This window comes from Hippocampus bargibanti, linkage group LG14, assembly GCF_051943395.1.
Source record: "Hippocampus bargibanti isolate YZ-2025 linkage group LG14, ASM5194339v1, whole genome shotgun sequence".
In the NCBI taxonomy this organism is placed as follows: Eukaryota; Metazoa; Chordata; class Actinopteri; order Syngnathiformes; family Syngnathidae; genus Hippocampus; species Hippocampus bargibanti.
Window position 1 is genome coordinate 13,109,587 of NC_142747.1, and position 16,293 is coordinate 13,125,879.

Consider the following 16,293-nt stretch of genomic DNA (forward strand, 5'->3'; position numbering starts at 1 on the left):
TTGCTCGGTTATATTTTGAAAATATTTATGAATTTGGTTCACCCCCTCACTCCCACTCCCATAACATCCATCCATCCATCCATCCATCCATCCATCCATCCATCCATCCATCCATCCATCCAGCCATCCAGCCAGCCATCCAGCCATCCATTTTCTGAGCCGCTCTATCCTCACAAGGGTTAGAACCGTTAGAGACTATGTCAGCTACATTTCGGCAATAGGCAGGGAACACCCTGAACCGGTTGCCAGCCAATCTCAGACATTATGACAAATTCGAGTACCCAATCAATGTCTATGGGGAATATACAAACTCCACACACTGAGGAGCTGGAATTGAACCCGGTGATCAGGCTGCAAATTTCTATCGGGGTCATTGGTTGGCCCCGGGCGCCTCGTGATGACATCATGCTTTCATTTTATATTTCCTGTACCATATTTGTTTTCCTCCATTTTTATCACCTCCAAATTGTAAATACTGTCCTATATTTGGTGGGTGAATCTGTACAGATTACCCCATGTACATTTGATTTTAGCACGTGTTTGCTAATGCCCTTCTATTGACACGAAAGAAACACAAACCTGCTTCAAAGGGATTCAATAAGAATAATGATATGATTTACACTAATATATCTTCTCTGGCAGTGATCTTAATTTTTATATTGATCATTAGAATGAACACAACATCTGTATAAATCCATCCCTTATTACAAAAAATGGTTTTCAGACTGCATTTGGATAGTCAACATTCATGCTAATACTGCTAGCTATCAAAAACATTCATTCGTAATTTGTCTTATTCAAAACTTATAAATCAGCGAAAACAAAAAAAACCACTCCCTCATCAAGTATGTGATAAAACACACTTAATTATATATTTATTTGTTTCTTTATTTATTTTACTCATCTGCCTCCACCAAAGACACATAGCTCGACCAAAATTTCAAGGCAGACAGGGGAAAAAGGGGACAATTCCCTCTCAAACTGATGCAATCCCCCTCCCGCCACCACCAATCTACAACCTGAAATACAAACCCTCTCCACTTCTTCTGGCCCCTCCTCAATCCACTTCTCTCGTTGTCCAGCCTCATTCATTTTTAATATTCCAGTCATTTCATTTCAGATGCATACATTTTCAATATATTTATGTATGAGTCTTCCTGACCCCCCCTCACACAAACACTGCCCCTCCCCCATTTTAAAAAACTCTGCTCTCACACCCTCTTTTTTTCACCCTCTTTCCTCACCTCTTTCACGACTTCATCTTTGCCTCCCCTATCACCACCCCCCTGCCCCAGTCCATCCCATTACTGTAATCCATCACTCCTCCATCAGTCACCATGCAAACAGGCCTCCAGGTTACCATAGAAACCACCTCCCGGCCTAGCGCCGGATTGTCCCTCTCTGATTGGTTGGCAAAGGATTGGCAGTGTCAGTCTGTCTGGGAGATGTGGTAATTGGCTGGTAAATCACATGCAGACACAAATATTTTAATAGTTATCAAAGGGAAACTGAGGTCAGCATGATGACGCTGAAGATTGTGTGAGTGTACGTGCATGTGTGTGTGTGTGTGTGTCCGAGTGTGCTGTATTCACTGAAGCATGGGGATTTTGAAGGTTTTGGAAATGGTGGCAGGGGTGGGGCTTGGCTTTGGATGGTTTTGGAAACGGTGCCAAATAACGAATGCAGGAAGTATTTAAACATGTTTTTAAAGCCCATTTCAAATTTCAAACATCCCTCCCAATCCCGTAAGAAAGCAGCTTGGTGTCTGGGTTGAGGAAGGAGGCAGAGAAGGGAAAAGGGAATGGTTGAGCAGCTCAACTACACCCCGCTGTCGTTGCTAAGTCAGGTCTGGTCAACACAGACACTGTGATGAATGTCTTTTCTGCTGGAATCCTTCACAAAAGAGATAACAAAAATGTACCAGCACTGACTAGCAAAGTCTGCTTGCTCTCTTCTGCAGGTTTTCAGAAGACAAATGCAAACGACTGATGGTGGCTTTTTCAGAGATTTCAATACAATTCCTATTATTGGAGAAATTGGTTTTTGCAAATGTAATGGTTTTTAAGATGCATTGGACAGACTGCTTTTTTCAAAAGTGTCATCAACTTGATGAACTCGTCGCCTGTCAATCGCAGGGTGAAGGAAGAAGTGATGTAGAATCACAAAAAGTGACTCGTGTCCTTCTAGAAAATTGCCATTGAATAATCTATTGCAGGAAAAGGTGGTCACCATAGCTTCATAATTGCACCCGAAGGGGAAAAAACATTTTCCAAGACCAAATATATGTATATGCTCCCATAAAATAAGTGTGAGCATACAAACACACAAATGACAACATTATTTTATTTTATTTTTATTTTTCAGTCTCGTCATTTTAATGAAAAAAATCTGAGTTAAAGGAAGAAAAAAATTGGAGCATGTTGAATTTACAGACAATGATTGCAGTAATGACAGTGTGAGAATAAAAAGTCTCTCAGAAGATTTAATCTTCTTCTCAAGGTAGAAAATACAAATTAAAACTTTTTATCCAGGATTATTTACAGAAGATTGGAGGGAAAAATGCAAAACTGATAATCAAACACATACCATTTTTGCAATTCCTTTTTTTTTGTGGGGAAATGAAAAACTGCAAGTACAGACTGAGCATTTAGAAAAATAAATAAATAAAAATTAAACGATGGCAAAAAAAGGATAGTTCAACTCTGACCTTGCCAGCATAAATTTTGAAACTGGTTATAGTTTTTGGTGCTTGAGATTCCAATTGACAATAACATATGTGCCATAAAATGGCTGCCGGATCCTTTTCGCTTATTTCCATCGAAAATTACTCCCCTAGCTTATGCAAGAAAATGCAGTAAATTCACCCAAAATATATAAAAAAAACACAAATCAGCGTGTATCATAGAATTGGTGTTATGGAATGCCTGGTCAACAACGTGTGTCACAGTGAGAACTCCAAGATTCAGTCGTTTGAATTTGGTTTTGCACAGATGTACCACTTGAGCTTTAGCATGTCCTGCTTAAAACAATTACTGCGTCTCATTTGCATCACTGCTGAAAACTGCTCAAAGAGCAAAATGCTGTGTTGAATTCATTCCAAGTTACTTCATCAAATGTTTGTTCCAGAAGATATTATTTTCTCGTTGACAAATCTTTGTGGTTGCAGAAAATTTTATTTTGTGCAAACACTTGACAAAATAAAATGGAATAAATTCAAGCCAAACATCTTTTTAGAGAGGAAAAAAATATCTTGTTTTTCCTCACATTCAAATGCCCTCAACTGCCATTGCCTCACATGAAGCTCCTCCAGTGCAGAACGAGCTACAACAACTGCACTGCTCCGATCCACACACACACACACACACACACACACACACACACACACACACACACACACACACACACACACACACACACACACACACACACACACACACACACACACACACACACACACACACACACACGCAAACACACGCACACACACACACACACACACACGCACGCACACACACACACACACACACACACACACACACACACACACACACACACACACACACACACACACACACACACACACACACACACACGTCATTTAAAACCCACTTAATTTGGTCAAAACAGCTCTTATCACAAAGACATTATTGCGATTTAAGTGTGCTTTCATCTCAATTTTCAATTAAAACATTTCCCAAACAACCCAAATAATTACATCCAAATGAAAAGTCATTGTAACAAAAATGAAGACTGAAAAAGAGGCCGGACAAACTCTTGTTATCTACACAACTGTCCTACATTCTCAACACACTGACGATATGCAAGCACGTGGCGATGTATTGGCTTCACAGTCATAGAAGTGGAAGTTTTTTTTTTTTTTTTTTTTTGAGTTCCGAAGCTGAAACAGTCATTTCACCTCTCCCAAATAGTGTTTCGTCAGAGACCGTTAATTTGAAAAGATCCACTCGGTTCTTCATCTGAATATAAAGTGGACAGAATCCGTTCCCAAATCATTCATGAGGAACCTCATACATCGCGGTTTGCGCTCCACACATGACGCTAAATGGTCTTCAAAAGTTTACTTTTCGAATGACTACTGAATTCTGTACAATGACTGGAAAGTGCTCAGAGCAGCAAGGTCTGACACAAGTCCATTGCGTTAGACTTAAACGTTCATTTTCCAAAGTTTGTATGAGCGAAAAGACACTGCCCCGTTGCTGTCCGAGGTCTTCCAAATTCACCAAAGCCACCTCCTCTGCTTTGCGCCTTTCCGTCTTGTTAATTCTCACTCGCTACTTGAATGAGTTGCAGCCAAAGATCATTAGGGCTCTTCTGTGGGGCCTTAAGGAGGCTCCAGTGGAGCAGTATTGCTCCAAAGTGCCCTTGGCTGACTGGAGTGGATGTCTTGTGAGCAAACCTATTGTCAGCTGATGAATTCTTCGGCACCAGAGGAGGAAAGGGTGCGCTGCATTTGTGTGTGTTGGGGTTTTGATGTGTCGTCCATTCACAGCCGAGGAGTGTGAATGACAAGTGGAAAGTTACGGCATAGATGTCCTCCTTAGATGTACAGATGAAGTTACTGGGTCCTGCGTCAAGTCAAAGGTCGCAGGGTTCGAACGCTCAGGCGCATCGGCACTCCGTGAAAGGGCAGCCGATGGTCAGACAGACGGACAGGGGGGACGTTTTGGAGAAGATGGAAGGGTCAAACGGATGAGGCACGCAAAGCTAGCTGGAAAGATTAATTGAGGGTGATGTAGGCTGAGGCCTTCTCCTTCAGTTGTCTCAAACACAGATGACAGCTCCAGCTTCCTGAAACACACACAAATACACAAATCACGTGTTCATTCACTGCTATTGTAAAGCTTTTTAGATTAATCCTTCATCTCAGTGTTAAGTAATGCTGTAAATGAAAGCTTGATGTCAGAGCATCGCATTTGGGGCCTGCGTTTCGCAGATGGAAGGGATTTGACCTTTGGGTTAGTATGGGTTTGGGGTTTGTGACAGTCATTAAGATGCAAAAGTGCTGCGTGCGTAAAATCACTTTGATGCAGGGAGATTGCTGAATGCTGGCATTATTGTTTACCAAGTAACAGTTGTGTCAAGGAAGCAACAGGTGTAAAGTATAATTTTCTTGATGATTCATTGTTGTGTCACTTGAAATTGGAATTTGAAAAGACAACAAAACAGTACAATACATATTGATTTATATAGCGCTTTAACAACAGCTAAAGATGTAACAAAGCAGGAAATAAAGCAGTCACAAAGATAATAGAAAGCACCAGGGAGTAAAACCAAGATCAAGTTGGAATCATGCTCAGTCGAATGCCAAAGAGTACAACTAAGTTTTGAGACAGCTTTTAAAGATGGTCAGTGAGGAGTCTTGCCGAATTTTCAGTGGCAGGTCATTCCAGAGAGTGGGACGAGCTATGGAAAACGCTCGATCCCCTCTGAGCCTCCGTTTAGTTTTTGGCACATCTAATAATGTCTGGTCGGCAGACCTGAGGCGCAAGGAAAGGGTGCAGTTGTGGATGAGTTCAGAGAGGTAAGGAAGAGTGTGGCCATTTAAAGATTTGAAAACAAATAATCGAAAAGATCTTGACAAGAATTGTAAATGTATAGGGAGCCAGTGAAAGGATGCCAGAGTAGGAGTTATGTGCTCCTTCTTACGAGTACCAGTCAAGAGGCGAGCAGCATTCTGCATTCTGGACCAGCTGGAGACGCTCCATGGAGGATTGGATGACTCCAAAGTAAAGCGCATTACTGTAATGGAGCCGAGATGTAACAAAGGCATGAATTACTGCTTCAAGGTGCTCATGAGAAAGGCGAGGTTTTATTTTCGCCAATTGCCTAAGATAAAAGAAGCTGGATTTGACAACAGCACCATTTTGTCGGTCAAGTTTCAAGTCACTGTCTAGTTTAAGATCCAAATTTGAGTGCTGTTGACTGCAGATAAAGAGTAAGAGGGCTCAAGTCAACAGGATGAGATGCACATGATCCACTGGGACCAAACAGCATCACTCACTTCTGTCTGCTTTTCATTGAAGTTCAAGAGGTTTTGTGCTTCCTCCAGGCGAGATACAAATGGCATTAACGAAAGTGTACTTTTTTGCTCAGTGGGACATAGATCTGACAGTCATCTACGTAGCAGTGGAACAAAACATCTTATGCCTTGAAGACTTAAGTTAGAGTTGGTCAGCAAAGGTTACGACATACCTTCTGGAGGTTCAGACATAGGTGGGCTCAGACAGTACATGTGGTAGCCTCTGTCACAATCATCACAAAACAACAGTTGATCCTGGAACAGAATCATGAATGCGCATTTCAAATGAGAACATAAAGATTACGATTTTTCTTATTAGCGTGAGGCTATCGGAGTGTGTGTTTGCTAATGCGGTTAGCGGACCGATCTCCGCCAAGCTAGGCAGTCCGGCGCAGCAGGAGTGTCTCAAAGTGATAATTTGGTGGCAGAAAGTTGATCTAAACCTGACCACTCCTTAGACCACATCAAACATCGGCACAGCGTAGCCAGCCGGTCAAATGTAAAATTTTCCTTTCATAAATTTGTGATCAGCGGGCGTCATGGATAACATTTTTTTCATCATCAAGCTACTGAACACATCTTATGCCATGTCGGCACTCAGGTGCGAGACCAATCTGTCATGTACAAAGGGAATGAACAAAACTGACATTATTTGATGTGAAAGAAAGAAGCTAGCTGTGACCACTCCCACAATGGCGCAGCCCTTGCGAGTGTGGTTGCCTGCACTCACCTACTAAATCAAATCATCAGTTTAACACACTGCCAATGCATTAAGAGTTCAATTTTATTAAATGGAGACATATCCGATTGCGGTGGTTGTAATGTACATCGATTCTCGGATTACCTGCTTGAAAATGTTCTTCTACATTTATTCTACTCATCGCAATATATATTTTTAACCCAAGAGTAAATGAATGTGTGTGTGTGTGTGTGTGTGTGTGTGTGTGTGCGCGCGCGCGCGCGTGTGTGTGTGTGTGTGTGTGTGTGTGTGTGTGTGTGTGTGTGTGTGTGTGTGTGTGTGTGTGTGTGTGTGTGTGTGTGTGTGTGTGTGTGTGTGTGTGTGTGTGTGTGTGTGTGTGTGTGTGTGTGTTTGCAGCCACATGATCAGGAGGAACTTGAACTGTATACTGAAACGGTCAGTTATTATAGGCGGTGGCAGATTGCGATACAAATTTCCCTACGTAACTGTGCAGAAAGCTTTTCATTCATCAAATAATGTGTCCATCAGGGCCGCACAAGAGTAGGCATTGCTATTTGTACGTGGACAAAGCAAGTGCAGTGGTATCCCCGTTGCTAGGCAAATGTTGGGTCCTAAACCAATCACCGTACTGAAGAGTGCTTACATTTTTTTTCCATTTGGCAACATTTTCAAAAAAAATCTAATGGAGAGAAATCTTACGTCATTCTCAGAGGTGCCACACAGGCTGCAGGACTTGCACTCGATGCACTGCCAGCGATAAGTCCTCACTGCAGCTGTCATGTTCACTGTGAACTGCAGACAGGACGGGTGGCCTGGGTGTATGACATGCACACACACACACACACACACACACACACACACACACACACACACACACACACACACACACACACACACACACACACACACACACACACACACACACGCACGCACATGCCCACACAATTTTCACCACAACTCTGTACTTCCATCGATGCCAACCATCTATGCATAAATAGGATTACACATGGAAAGCGGTGCTCAACAGTTGACTTGAATATCCTCATGAATTACAATATTCTGTATAATGGAAATTATTTTTGGATGTGGTCTTTTTTTGCATTGTTTGAAACTGATGATGCATGCCGTATAATTTTACATGTACGAAATGTTATCACAGTATTTAACGATGAAAGAATGATCATGTTCTGGCATTTGGTCATAAATTCCAATCATTGAACATGTACTTTGTGAAGCGTTTGTTCAATTTTTAGGGACAGATATTGCTGTTCAATGGCTCTCTTCTGAAATTAAAAAAAAACATAATTTGCCCATTCAACAAAAAACAACTTCAATTTATTGAATTTAAAACAATTCTTCAAGGTAGACGGTCCTGTCACATCTCCACAGAGATGTGAAAGACAACCAGTTAGTATTACTTATTCACATTCAAGTTGCTCTGAATATGTTTGTCGTTCCTAAAATTAACACTTGGTTTGTCTGATATTTAGTCATTTGTCTATTTATTTATTCATCCATCTATTTCTTCATTTATTTATCCATCTATTTCTTCATTTATTTAAGTATTTATTGCAATTTATTTTTGTATGTATGTATTTATATGTTTAGGTATGTATGCATGTGTTCATTTATTTATTTATCAATTTATTCATTTATTTATTTATCCATCTATTTATTCATTTATTAAACGTCAAATCATAGTCAGCTTTATTGTCAAATATTTAAAGGACAAGCGACATCTCTGAACAAGTTGTGTCCATAATTTGTAAAATGGCTTCAAATGACTTCTACTGAACATATTTTACAAAGATTCCACCGCATATAGCTATATTTTACGTTTTAAGACTCGTGCTGAATATTCCGGAAGTCTTGTTTTTGAGTTGGTGACGAGTCCGTACGTGACGTCACTGAAGGAACGCCCCTGACCGAAAAAAAGGACACATTGTAGCAGTCCTTCCATCACGCCAATGTTTGTTTGGTCTGAAAACCTCGTGTTGCGCCAGAAGAGGGCGTCCAAGCTCCATATAAGGAATTTATCAGCCTGTGGAAACGCAATACACTGTCATGTATACAAGAGGTCGCCATTTTCTTCTGCCTCTTTTTGGGTGAGACATTTACCCCCAATGTTGCCTCAAAATAGCATGGCATACATTGTTTAATCGATTGCAAACATGTATGCTTTCCTCTTCAGAACTATTTGAATCATATTCATAACTGGATTGTAACAAGAAAGCATATTCTCCAAATCTGAAGCCATTGTTTTGATTCTCCAGCAATGCTAGACGTCTTGGCGTGACGTCACCAACTGGGGGCGGGGCTTTCTGAAAATGCCCAATTCACAGCTCAATTTTTTGCAGATTTTGGACACTTTAAGTCATTTTTATTGGTGTTTTGCATTTGAATAAAAATATCATACTGCATATTTTGGGTATTTTAGATGCTATAAAACGTTTTTCTGGTGTCAGTTAGGAAACAAAAAAAGTGACGTCGGTTGTCCTGTATGTATACATTTACTGTATTTATTTATGTATCTTGTATTTATTTATTTTTTTGGGATTATCGCGAACACTAAAGTTGGGAAGAATTTTTCAAAGACGGCAAATGCTTTTTCACAGCGCTGTACTTTGTCCAATTTTGTAGTTATTGCTTTCCTTTTTGGTGAGCACTCCAACAATCTATTTTTTATTTATTTTTAAAAGGGAAAAGTTCATCCTATACCTGAAATATTCTCATTGTAAAAAAGGACCATACCAGTGTTTTGCATGCTCTACCCTATTCATTAAAAATCACGTAAATCTTTTTGGTGATATTTTTTATTTATTAATTTTCTTATAAAAAAAAGAAACATTGAGTGGACAATATCTTGCATACAGACAGACACTGTAAATCATATCAAATCAAAATACAACAAAGCTGACACATCATATGCAATCTGTGCATCTCTAAACACTTCAACAAAGACTGCAATGTTTTTAAGCATTCACACCAGTTAAGACAAACATGAACTCATAATAATACTAAAATCATGTTAATCCATCAAAAATAAATTAATAAATAAATAAAATTGTGGTTGATGGGAAATGCATGCAGTTTACAACATGACTGAAACAGGTGAAACAAAATAATTTAATTTGAAAACCAAACAAAACATTGCACCTCTCATTGGATGTTATTTGTTGCGAAGAGAGTAACACCATAAAATCCCCTCAGGTTTATTTTTATACGACAGTGAAGAACATTTTAGGGCTGCATATTATGTCTGTGGAGGCTGACAATTTTAATACAGTAAATCCACAACTTGATTCCCCGCTTTGCATATTGTTTTGCTGTACATGATTGTTTGAAGATGAGCTAAACAAAACAAACAAACAAACAAACATTGGTATGGTCCATTTTTTTTTTAAATTGAGTCTGTAATGAAGACTCCACTGAATGACCTTTTTTTATCAGCAAAGGTTTACATATTTCACTGCGCATCATGAGAGGACGGCTTTGGTCCTTTCAAACATCCCCTTCATCTTTGCCCTACCTGAGCGTCCACAATCCGCACAAGAAATAAGGTCCTCGGGGCAGCCAGTCTTCTTTGAGCCTCCGAGGCAAAAGTCGCAGTATCCATTGGCGATGACTGAGCCATCCGCTGCTTTTTTGGCTGTCAGAGGGAGAACGAAAAAAATGGTGGATTAGTAAGCAGGTTCCTGCACACCGGAAGCAGGGGGCGTGTATCGCGTCAATGCAAAATTTAAGCGAGTTTGCGGGGTCAGGTTCTCGACAGCGCAACAGATTGGCCAAGAGACCTTGAACGTGTTGACTTTCTGGCAACAAAAAGTCAAACTTTAAAGATAGTAGGGAGACATGAAATACAATTGACAGGAGATATTGTATGTCTTTGACTGTTATACAGATGATGGACTCAGAGGGACAGCGGAAGAGGGCCCGTGTGAGTGTGTGTGTATGTGCGTGTGTGAGAGAGACAGACAGAAAGTAGGAGAGAATTGAAGACTGCAAATGATGCTGTTTCACAGTACTTACTGAACCCACCCCTACCCTGTGCATGTGCGAGAGAGATTTAAATCACCTTGTCATCAGAATGCTGACAAAATGATAAAGACATACGTAGGAAAAACATAATTTATAAACAAAAGATCTTGGCGGTCATTAACTCATTCACTGCTATTCCCAAATTTATTCGGGAAATGAAAATATGACGTGGAGCGCCATTTCAGAATTTGTTCGGGTTTTGGTTTTTCTGACGGGGCGGGTAGGGGGTACCGATCAAGCGCTGGCCAGACCTCTGGCAATGTTTTCCACGACGGGGCAGCATTTGCCTTTTGTACACCCGCCCCCACTTACACCTCATATTACTCCAGACCCATTTGACTTAGGAATTACACTGTAACTCTTTTTTTTTCTGATGAAAGCAGAGTCTAAGGTTTCTACGCTGCATTGAATGTTTATGCAGTCCTAAAACTCAATATTCTGTGAGTTCTGCAATTTGAGTGAAAATGACAAAAACCCTGGCGCTGGAATGGACGCATTTTTGCACGTCTGGCAATGAAAGTATATACGTACTTCTTCAAATTGTGTTAAAAAGAAATTCATGTCAGAATAATTCAGCATAAACTAAGACCATTTTTTTCTCTCCAAAGCTCCAATCCAACCTCCATGTTGATCTCAAATATTATGGAATCTTTGTTTACCCTCATGTTACATAATACACTTCATGTGGAAGCAATCACATGAACAGCGTTTGTTCAAGTGTTTTCTTTCCAGAAGATCCAATGCGTGGTCCTTTTTACATTTAACATGCATTCAGACACACTGACGAGAACAATAAAGAGTTTGTGGTGAAGATAAACCCACATGCGTAAAAGACAATAGCATTGTGGTTGCGCTTGTGTGTGTGTGTGTGTGTGTGTGTGCGTGCGCGTGTGTGTGTGTGTGTGTGTGTGCGTGTGCGTGTGTGTGTGTGTGTGTGTGTGTGCGTGTGTGTGTGTGTGTGTTTGTGCTTGTGTATGTGTGTGTGTGTGTGCGCGCTCACGCGCACTTGCATGTGCACATAAGCGAGAGGTCATTAATCCCCTGTTCCAGGATGCAATTTTGTTTTGTTTGAAGGGAGTAGTGGGTGAGAGAGAGTGATAATGTAATTGAAAAGAAGGTGAGATGGGTGGAAGAGGGGGAGATAGTTGTTGTCGTTTCTCAAATGCAAGGTCGAGCTTTCATCCTCAGAGGAGTCCAATTATTTATATTACGTTTCTGATTTGGACCAGAGTCAAATGTTCTCGAAGAATTGAACGTCGTTATTGGCTAATGTACTTTACCAAACAAGTGCTGGCCGTAATTATAAATTAAAAAAAAAATAAAAATAACATATTCTATGTGTTCTGAGCAAAATATGATACATTATCACACGTTAGAATATGCTTGTTACCACAATTTAATTTAAATGTTTGTTGCCACCGTTTTAGTATCAAGGAGATATTAAAATTGTTTTGCAGAGTTTTGAAAGTCACGGCTTCTCAGTTTTACCTTAAATTCATAAGACACATCAACGTATTCCAATTTTAATACAGTGTTTTCCTGTGTATAAGGCGCACCGGAGTATAAGGGGCACCCCCAAAGAATGGTGTATTTTCAATTTTTTTTTTCCATATACAGTCTAAGGCGCACCTTCAATGAATGAAAAAATATTCTAAATATAATATATAAATATATCAACGTTTTCAAAATATAATGCACACCACATTATAAGGCGCTACACTAGAGGCTGGGTTTACGCACGACTTCTTCTATAGGGGCAAATTGAGTCGGTGGCTGCTGACAGTATTTGTGAGACCTGTTGTGGCTCAATATTACTTTTTATAATATAAGGCGCACTGGAGTATATGGCGCACCCCTAATGAATGGTGTATTTTCAAACTTTTTCCATATATAAGGCGCACCGGACTATAAGGTGCACCTTCAATGAATGAAACATTTTCCAAATGTAATATATGAATATATAAAAGTTTTCAAAATATAAGGCACACCGCATTATAAAATCCTACAGTAGAGGCTGGGGTTACACTCTACTTCTATAGGAGGAAATGTAGTCGATGGCTGCTGACAGTACTTGCGAGACCTGTTGTGGCTCAATATTACATCATATATAAGGTGCACCTGCGTATCAGGTGCAGGGTCATCTTTGGAAGAAAATCAAAGCTTATGGGTGCACCTTATACACCGGAAAAAACTTTTCTTTGTGTGATAACATTAGAAGATCGGTAGCATCAGCTTTTTATTATGGAAAATATGAGCTGCATTTCATCAAACCGGCGATGGCGACGGATACACGAGGTCCTGGTTTGTGCTTGAGTTGATTAAAAATAGAATCTTTCACATCATTACTTCATTTACAATTTAGCGTCATCATCTTTAATACGACCAACAAGCCGTTTGCTTGCAAATGGACACTAGCGGTGAGAAATATGTATTTGCTCAAATTCGCAAAACAAAATGAAGACTATGAGATCTACAAACAAAGTATAACATTTCATATAACACAACATAAAATATCATATGCAAAGACTGCACTTAAGCCCCTAAAATACTAAATGTTTATGCCAAGGCGGGCTTTTGGTTGTAATTTATATCACTTGTTGATACAGTAAAGTCTTGTTATATCGATATTCAAGGGAGTCCGAAAAAATATCGATATAACCGGGACTATCGATATATCCGACCCTGTTTGCATGTAATTTTCTCCGTGCGTGCATAGAAATAGTATCGATATAACCGGGACTATCGATATATCCGATATCGATATAACGAGACTTTACTGTATTTCATTTGGCAGGCTTCCACTGAGTTTTAATACTTAAGGTTGTAAATGTGTCGAATATGTTGCTGTTGCTACTAAAACCGCATAATGAGAAGGAGACTGGGACAAATCCGCTTTTCCTTCATCGGGTTGCGGGCAAAATGGAGCCTCTTCCATCTATTTTCGTGCTACGGAACTCTATCAAAAGGTTTGCTTTTGTTACATTCTGAATTTGAATCTGAAAAGCGGGAGAAATAATCACAACAGCAATTGTATGCTGTTTCCTCAACTGATTTTACTGTGTGAGAAAAATCTACCAAGTCTGCCCCGTTAGGCGCATGGAGACATAAACAATTGATCCCAGATCGCTGGATCTCAGCCTGTTGGTGAGATCCCAGATAAACACTGATGTGATAAACAATAAAATATGAGAATAACAAAATAAACTTTTCAATTCCATTTAAAAATGACATAATATCGTTAAGATTTCCTCCGATTGCAATTCTACGGGTGTGTAACATTGGATCTCTTGTCTTTATTTCAGCGATACCTCACGTTTTAGAATGCTGAGTGATTATTTCTGGATTGGAGTCATTTTATTAAACTTTGTTCAGCGGAAAGGTCGGTGCAGCTAGATGGATGCATGGCTTGAGGAACCCGCGATGATAAGAAAGTAGCGTCAACGCAGAGCGCCGATACACATGTGGAACTGTCGCGGCTTGGAATTGAAGCGGATTTACGTGGGACAGGAGATGTGAGACAGTCTCTTTTCGTCAATGGATGCTACAGCTTCATGTTTGCTTTCAACATTTATCTTGGAGAAGACGTGGGTATTTCACCCTGATGTCCCTGATCCACTGGTGAAAAGGATGCTTTGATCCTCTCCTCTTTCTAGAACTGCTTCATACAACAAAGAGGGTGCAGAAAGTGCTTATGATTGAATGACGAGCTGTGTCTTTTGTGTGTCACATTATTTGTTATTTAGTTTAGTTTTGTTGCTGTTGTTTGGACTTCAAGATGGCAATGTGAGAGTAGCTGCCTTTACAGCAGCTCCTGTATTTTTTTTGACTTCTTCCTTTCTTTTCCTCTTACTTTCATCGCTTTGCTGCTGTGAAATGTAAATTTCTCCCCTGCGAGAATATTAAAGTGTAATCCAAGCCTGGAGCTAAAGTAAACAAAGTGTTGTCTCCTTTTTATGGTCAAATATACTTTGATCTTCACCATGTTTTATTGGGTCTCAGAATCCCCAATAGGATCTGCTAGACACACAAACACACAATCGAAACGGCTACAACCACACGCAACTATAATATATGTGCACCTATGTGAATCGCTCCTGCGCTTTTGTTTTGCAGCCTGCGAGCGTGTCTGAAGACCGCAGGGAGTGAATCAGCAGGTCTTGGTGTGTTTGAATCAAGGCTGCCTGCTGGCCTATTGCGGGCGGGTGGGGTTTAAAAAAAAATTGCCCATCAATGATTAAATGCCTGTGGCCTTCTTTCAGAACCAGCCCTGCAACCACACACACGCCACTGCAGGCCAACTAAGGCAGGTGAAGAGGAGAATAGAAAAGGTAATGAGAAAAAAGTTAAAGCAAAAAAATATAATGTACATGAAAACAATGTCCATTTTACCTCTTCCTCCAAAGCTGTGTATATTTAATGCGTCGTGAGTCCGTTTTTTTTTTAGCTTTCCTCCTTCCTTGCATTTCCATTTATTGTACCCCCATACCTCCCTTTCTTTAGCTGACCCCCCCTCACCTTCCTCCATCTCCACCTACACCGCCCCCCTTTCACCCCCTCTTCTCCCGTCTTCCAATTACCAGTAGGAGAATAAGCAGAATCTCGCACTTCACAGCCTTCAAGTGTTGGGAGAGACATCCTCTTGGGATTTATCCAGCAAGCGGTGACTCCTCCACCCCACCGATTCCTTTTTCTACCCCTCCTCAATTCCTATCGTAGCTCCCATGCTTCTTTTCTCTTTGCTCTTTGACCCTTTCCCCCCCTTAATTTAGCAAATTCTATGTGTAATGAAATGCGATATTAAGTGAATGCATCAAAAAGAATGACAAACTCAATTCAATTAAGTATAAAATTACACGCTGCCTTGACAGAAATGTTCAGTTGGGTGACAATGTCAGGGAAATATTCATGTCACAATAGTATGCATTAACTCATTCACTGCCATTCCCGAATGTATTCAGGAATTGAAAAGCATGACGTGGAGCGCCATTCCCAATTTTGTTCGGGTTTTGTTTTATCTCGCGGAAGCGGGGTGCGTTTGAAGCTTTGGTCAGACCTCTGACAATGTTTTGCCCTCCCACGAGGGGGCAGCATTTACCTTTTTTACAGCTCCCCCCACTTTCAATGCTGATAACTCTACAACCAAGTAAGCTCGAAATAAACTTTATTTTCTTGATGAAAGAAGAGAGTCTAAGGTTTCTTATGCTGCATTAAATATTTATGTAGTCATGAAATTCAATATTCTGTGGGTCCTGCAATTTGAGTGAAAATGACGAAAACCCTGCCACTGGAGGTGACACATTTTTGCACATCGTCTGGCAGTGAATTAGTTATTTTCGTTGGAATTTGCCTCTAAGAGGAGAGCTCCCAGTATTCCGATCTATCTTGCATCATTAAATCACCAAACTTATTTTGGGGCAACCAAATTATGATTGATTAGTAAAACCTGCTCTCGTCGTGATGGTGCTAAAATGCCTGATTCACAAAAAAGATTTCATGTTGTTGCACAACACTACAC

At 40.3% G+C, this 16,293-nt stretch overlaps 1 protein-coding gene and 1 long non-coding RNA gene across 3 annotated transcripts in view; one reads left to right on the top strand and one right to left on the bottom strand.

Moving 5' to 3' along the window:
* LOC148888380 (uncharacterized) overlaps positions 1-16,293 on the top strand; it is a 28,290-nt gene that overhangs the window by 859 nt on the left and 11,138 nt on the right. The window contains exon 2 of the long non-coding RNA XR_016117198.1: positions 15,038-15,106. This is a non-coding gene — a long non-coding RNA (uncharacterized LOC148888380). The remainder of the gene's footprint in view (positions 1-15,037; positions 15,107-16,293) is intronic.
* Positions 3,344-16,293, bottom strand: part of dpf1 (double PHD fingers 1) — a 37,596-nt gene continuing 24,646 nt past the window's right edge. The window contains exons 9-13 of one of the 2 annotated variants that reach the window (XM_089014193.1): positions 10,270-10,389; positions 7,440-7,552; positions 6,214-6,295; positions 5,674-5,760; positions 3,344-4,809 (exon numbers count right to left, since the gene is read on the bottom strand). In XM_089014193.1, coding sequence (XP_088870319.1) covers positions 4,739-4,809; positions 5,674-5,760; positions 6,214-6,295; positions 7,440-7,552; positions 10,270-10,389 — 473 coding nt within the window. In that variant the 3' untranslated portion in view covers positions 3,344-4,738. The remainder of the gene's footprint in view (positions 4,810-5,673; positions 5,761-6,213; positions 6,296-7,439; positions 7,553-10,269; positions 10,390-16,293) is intronic. The other variant, XM_089014194.1, reaches the window with a different exon arrangement.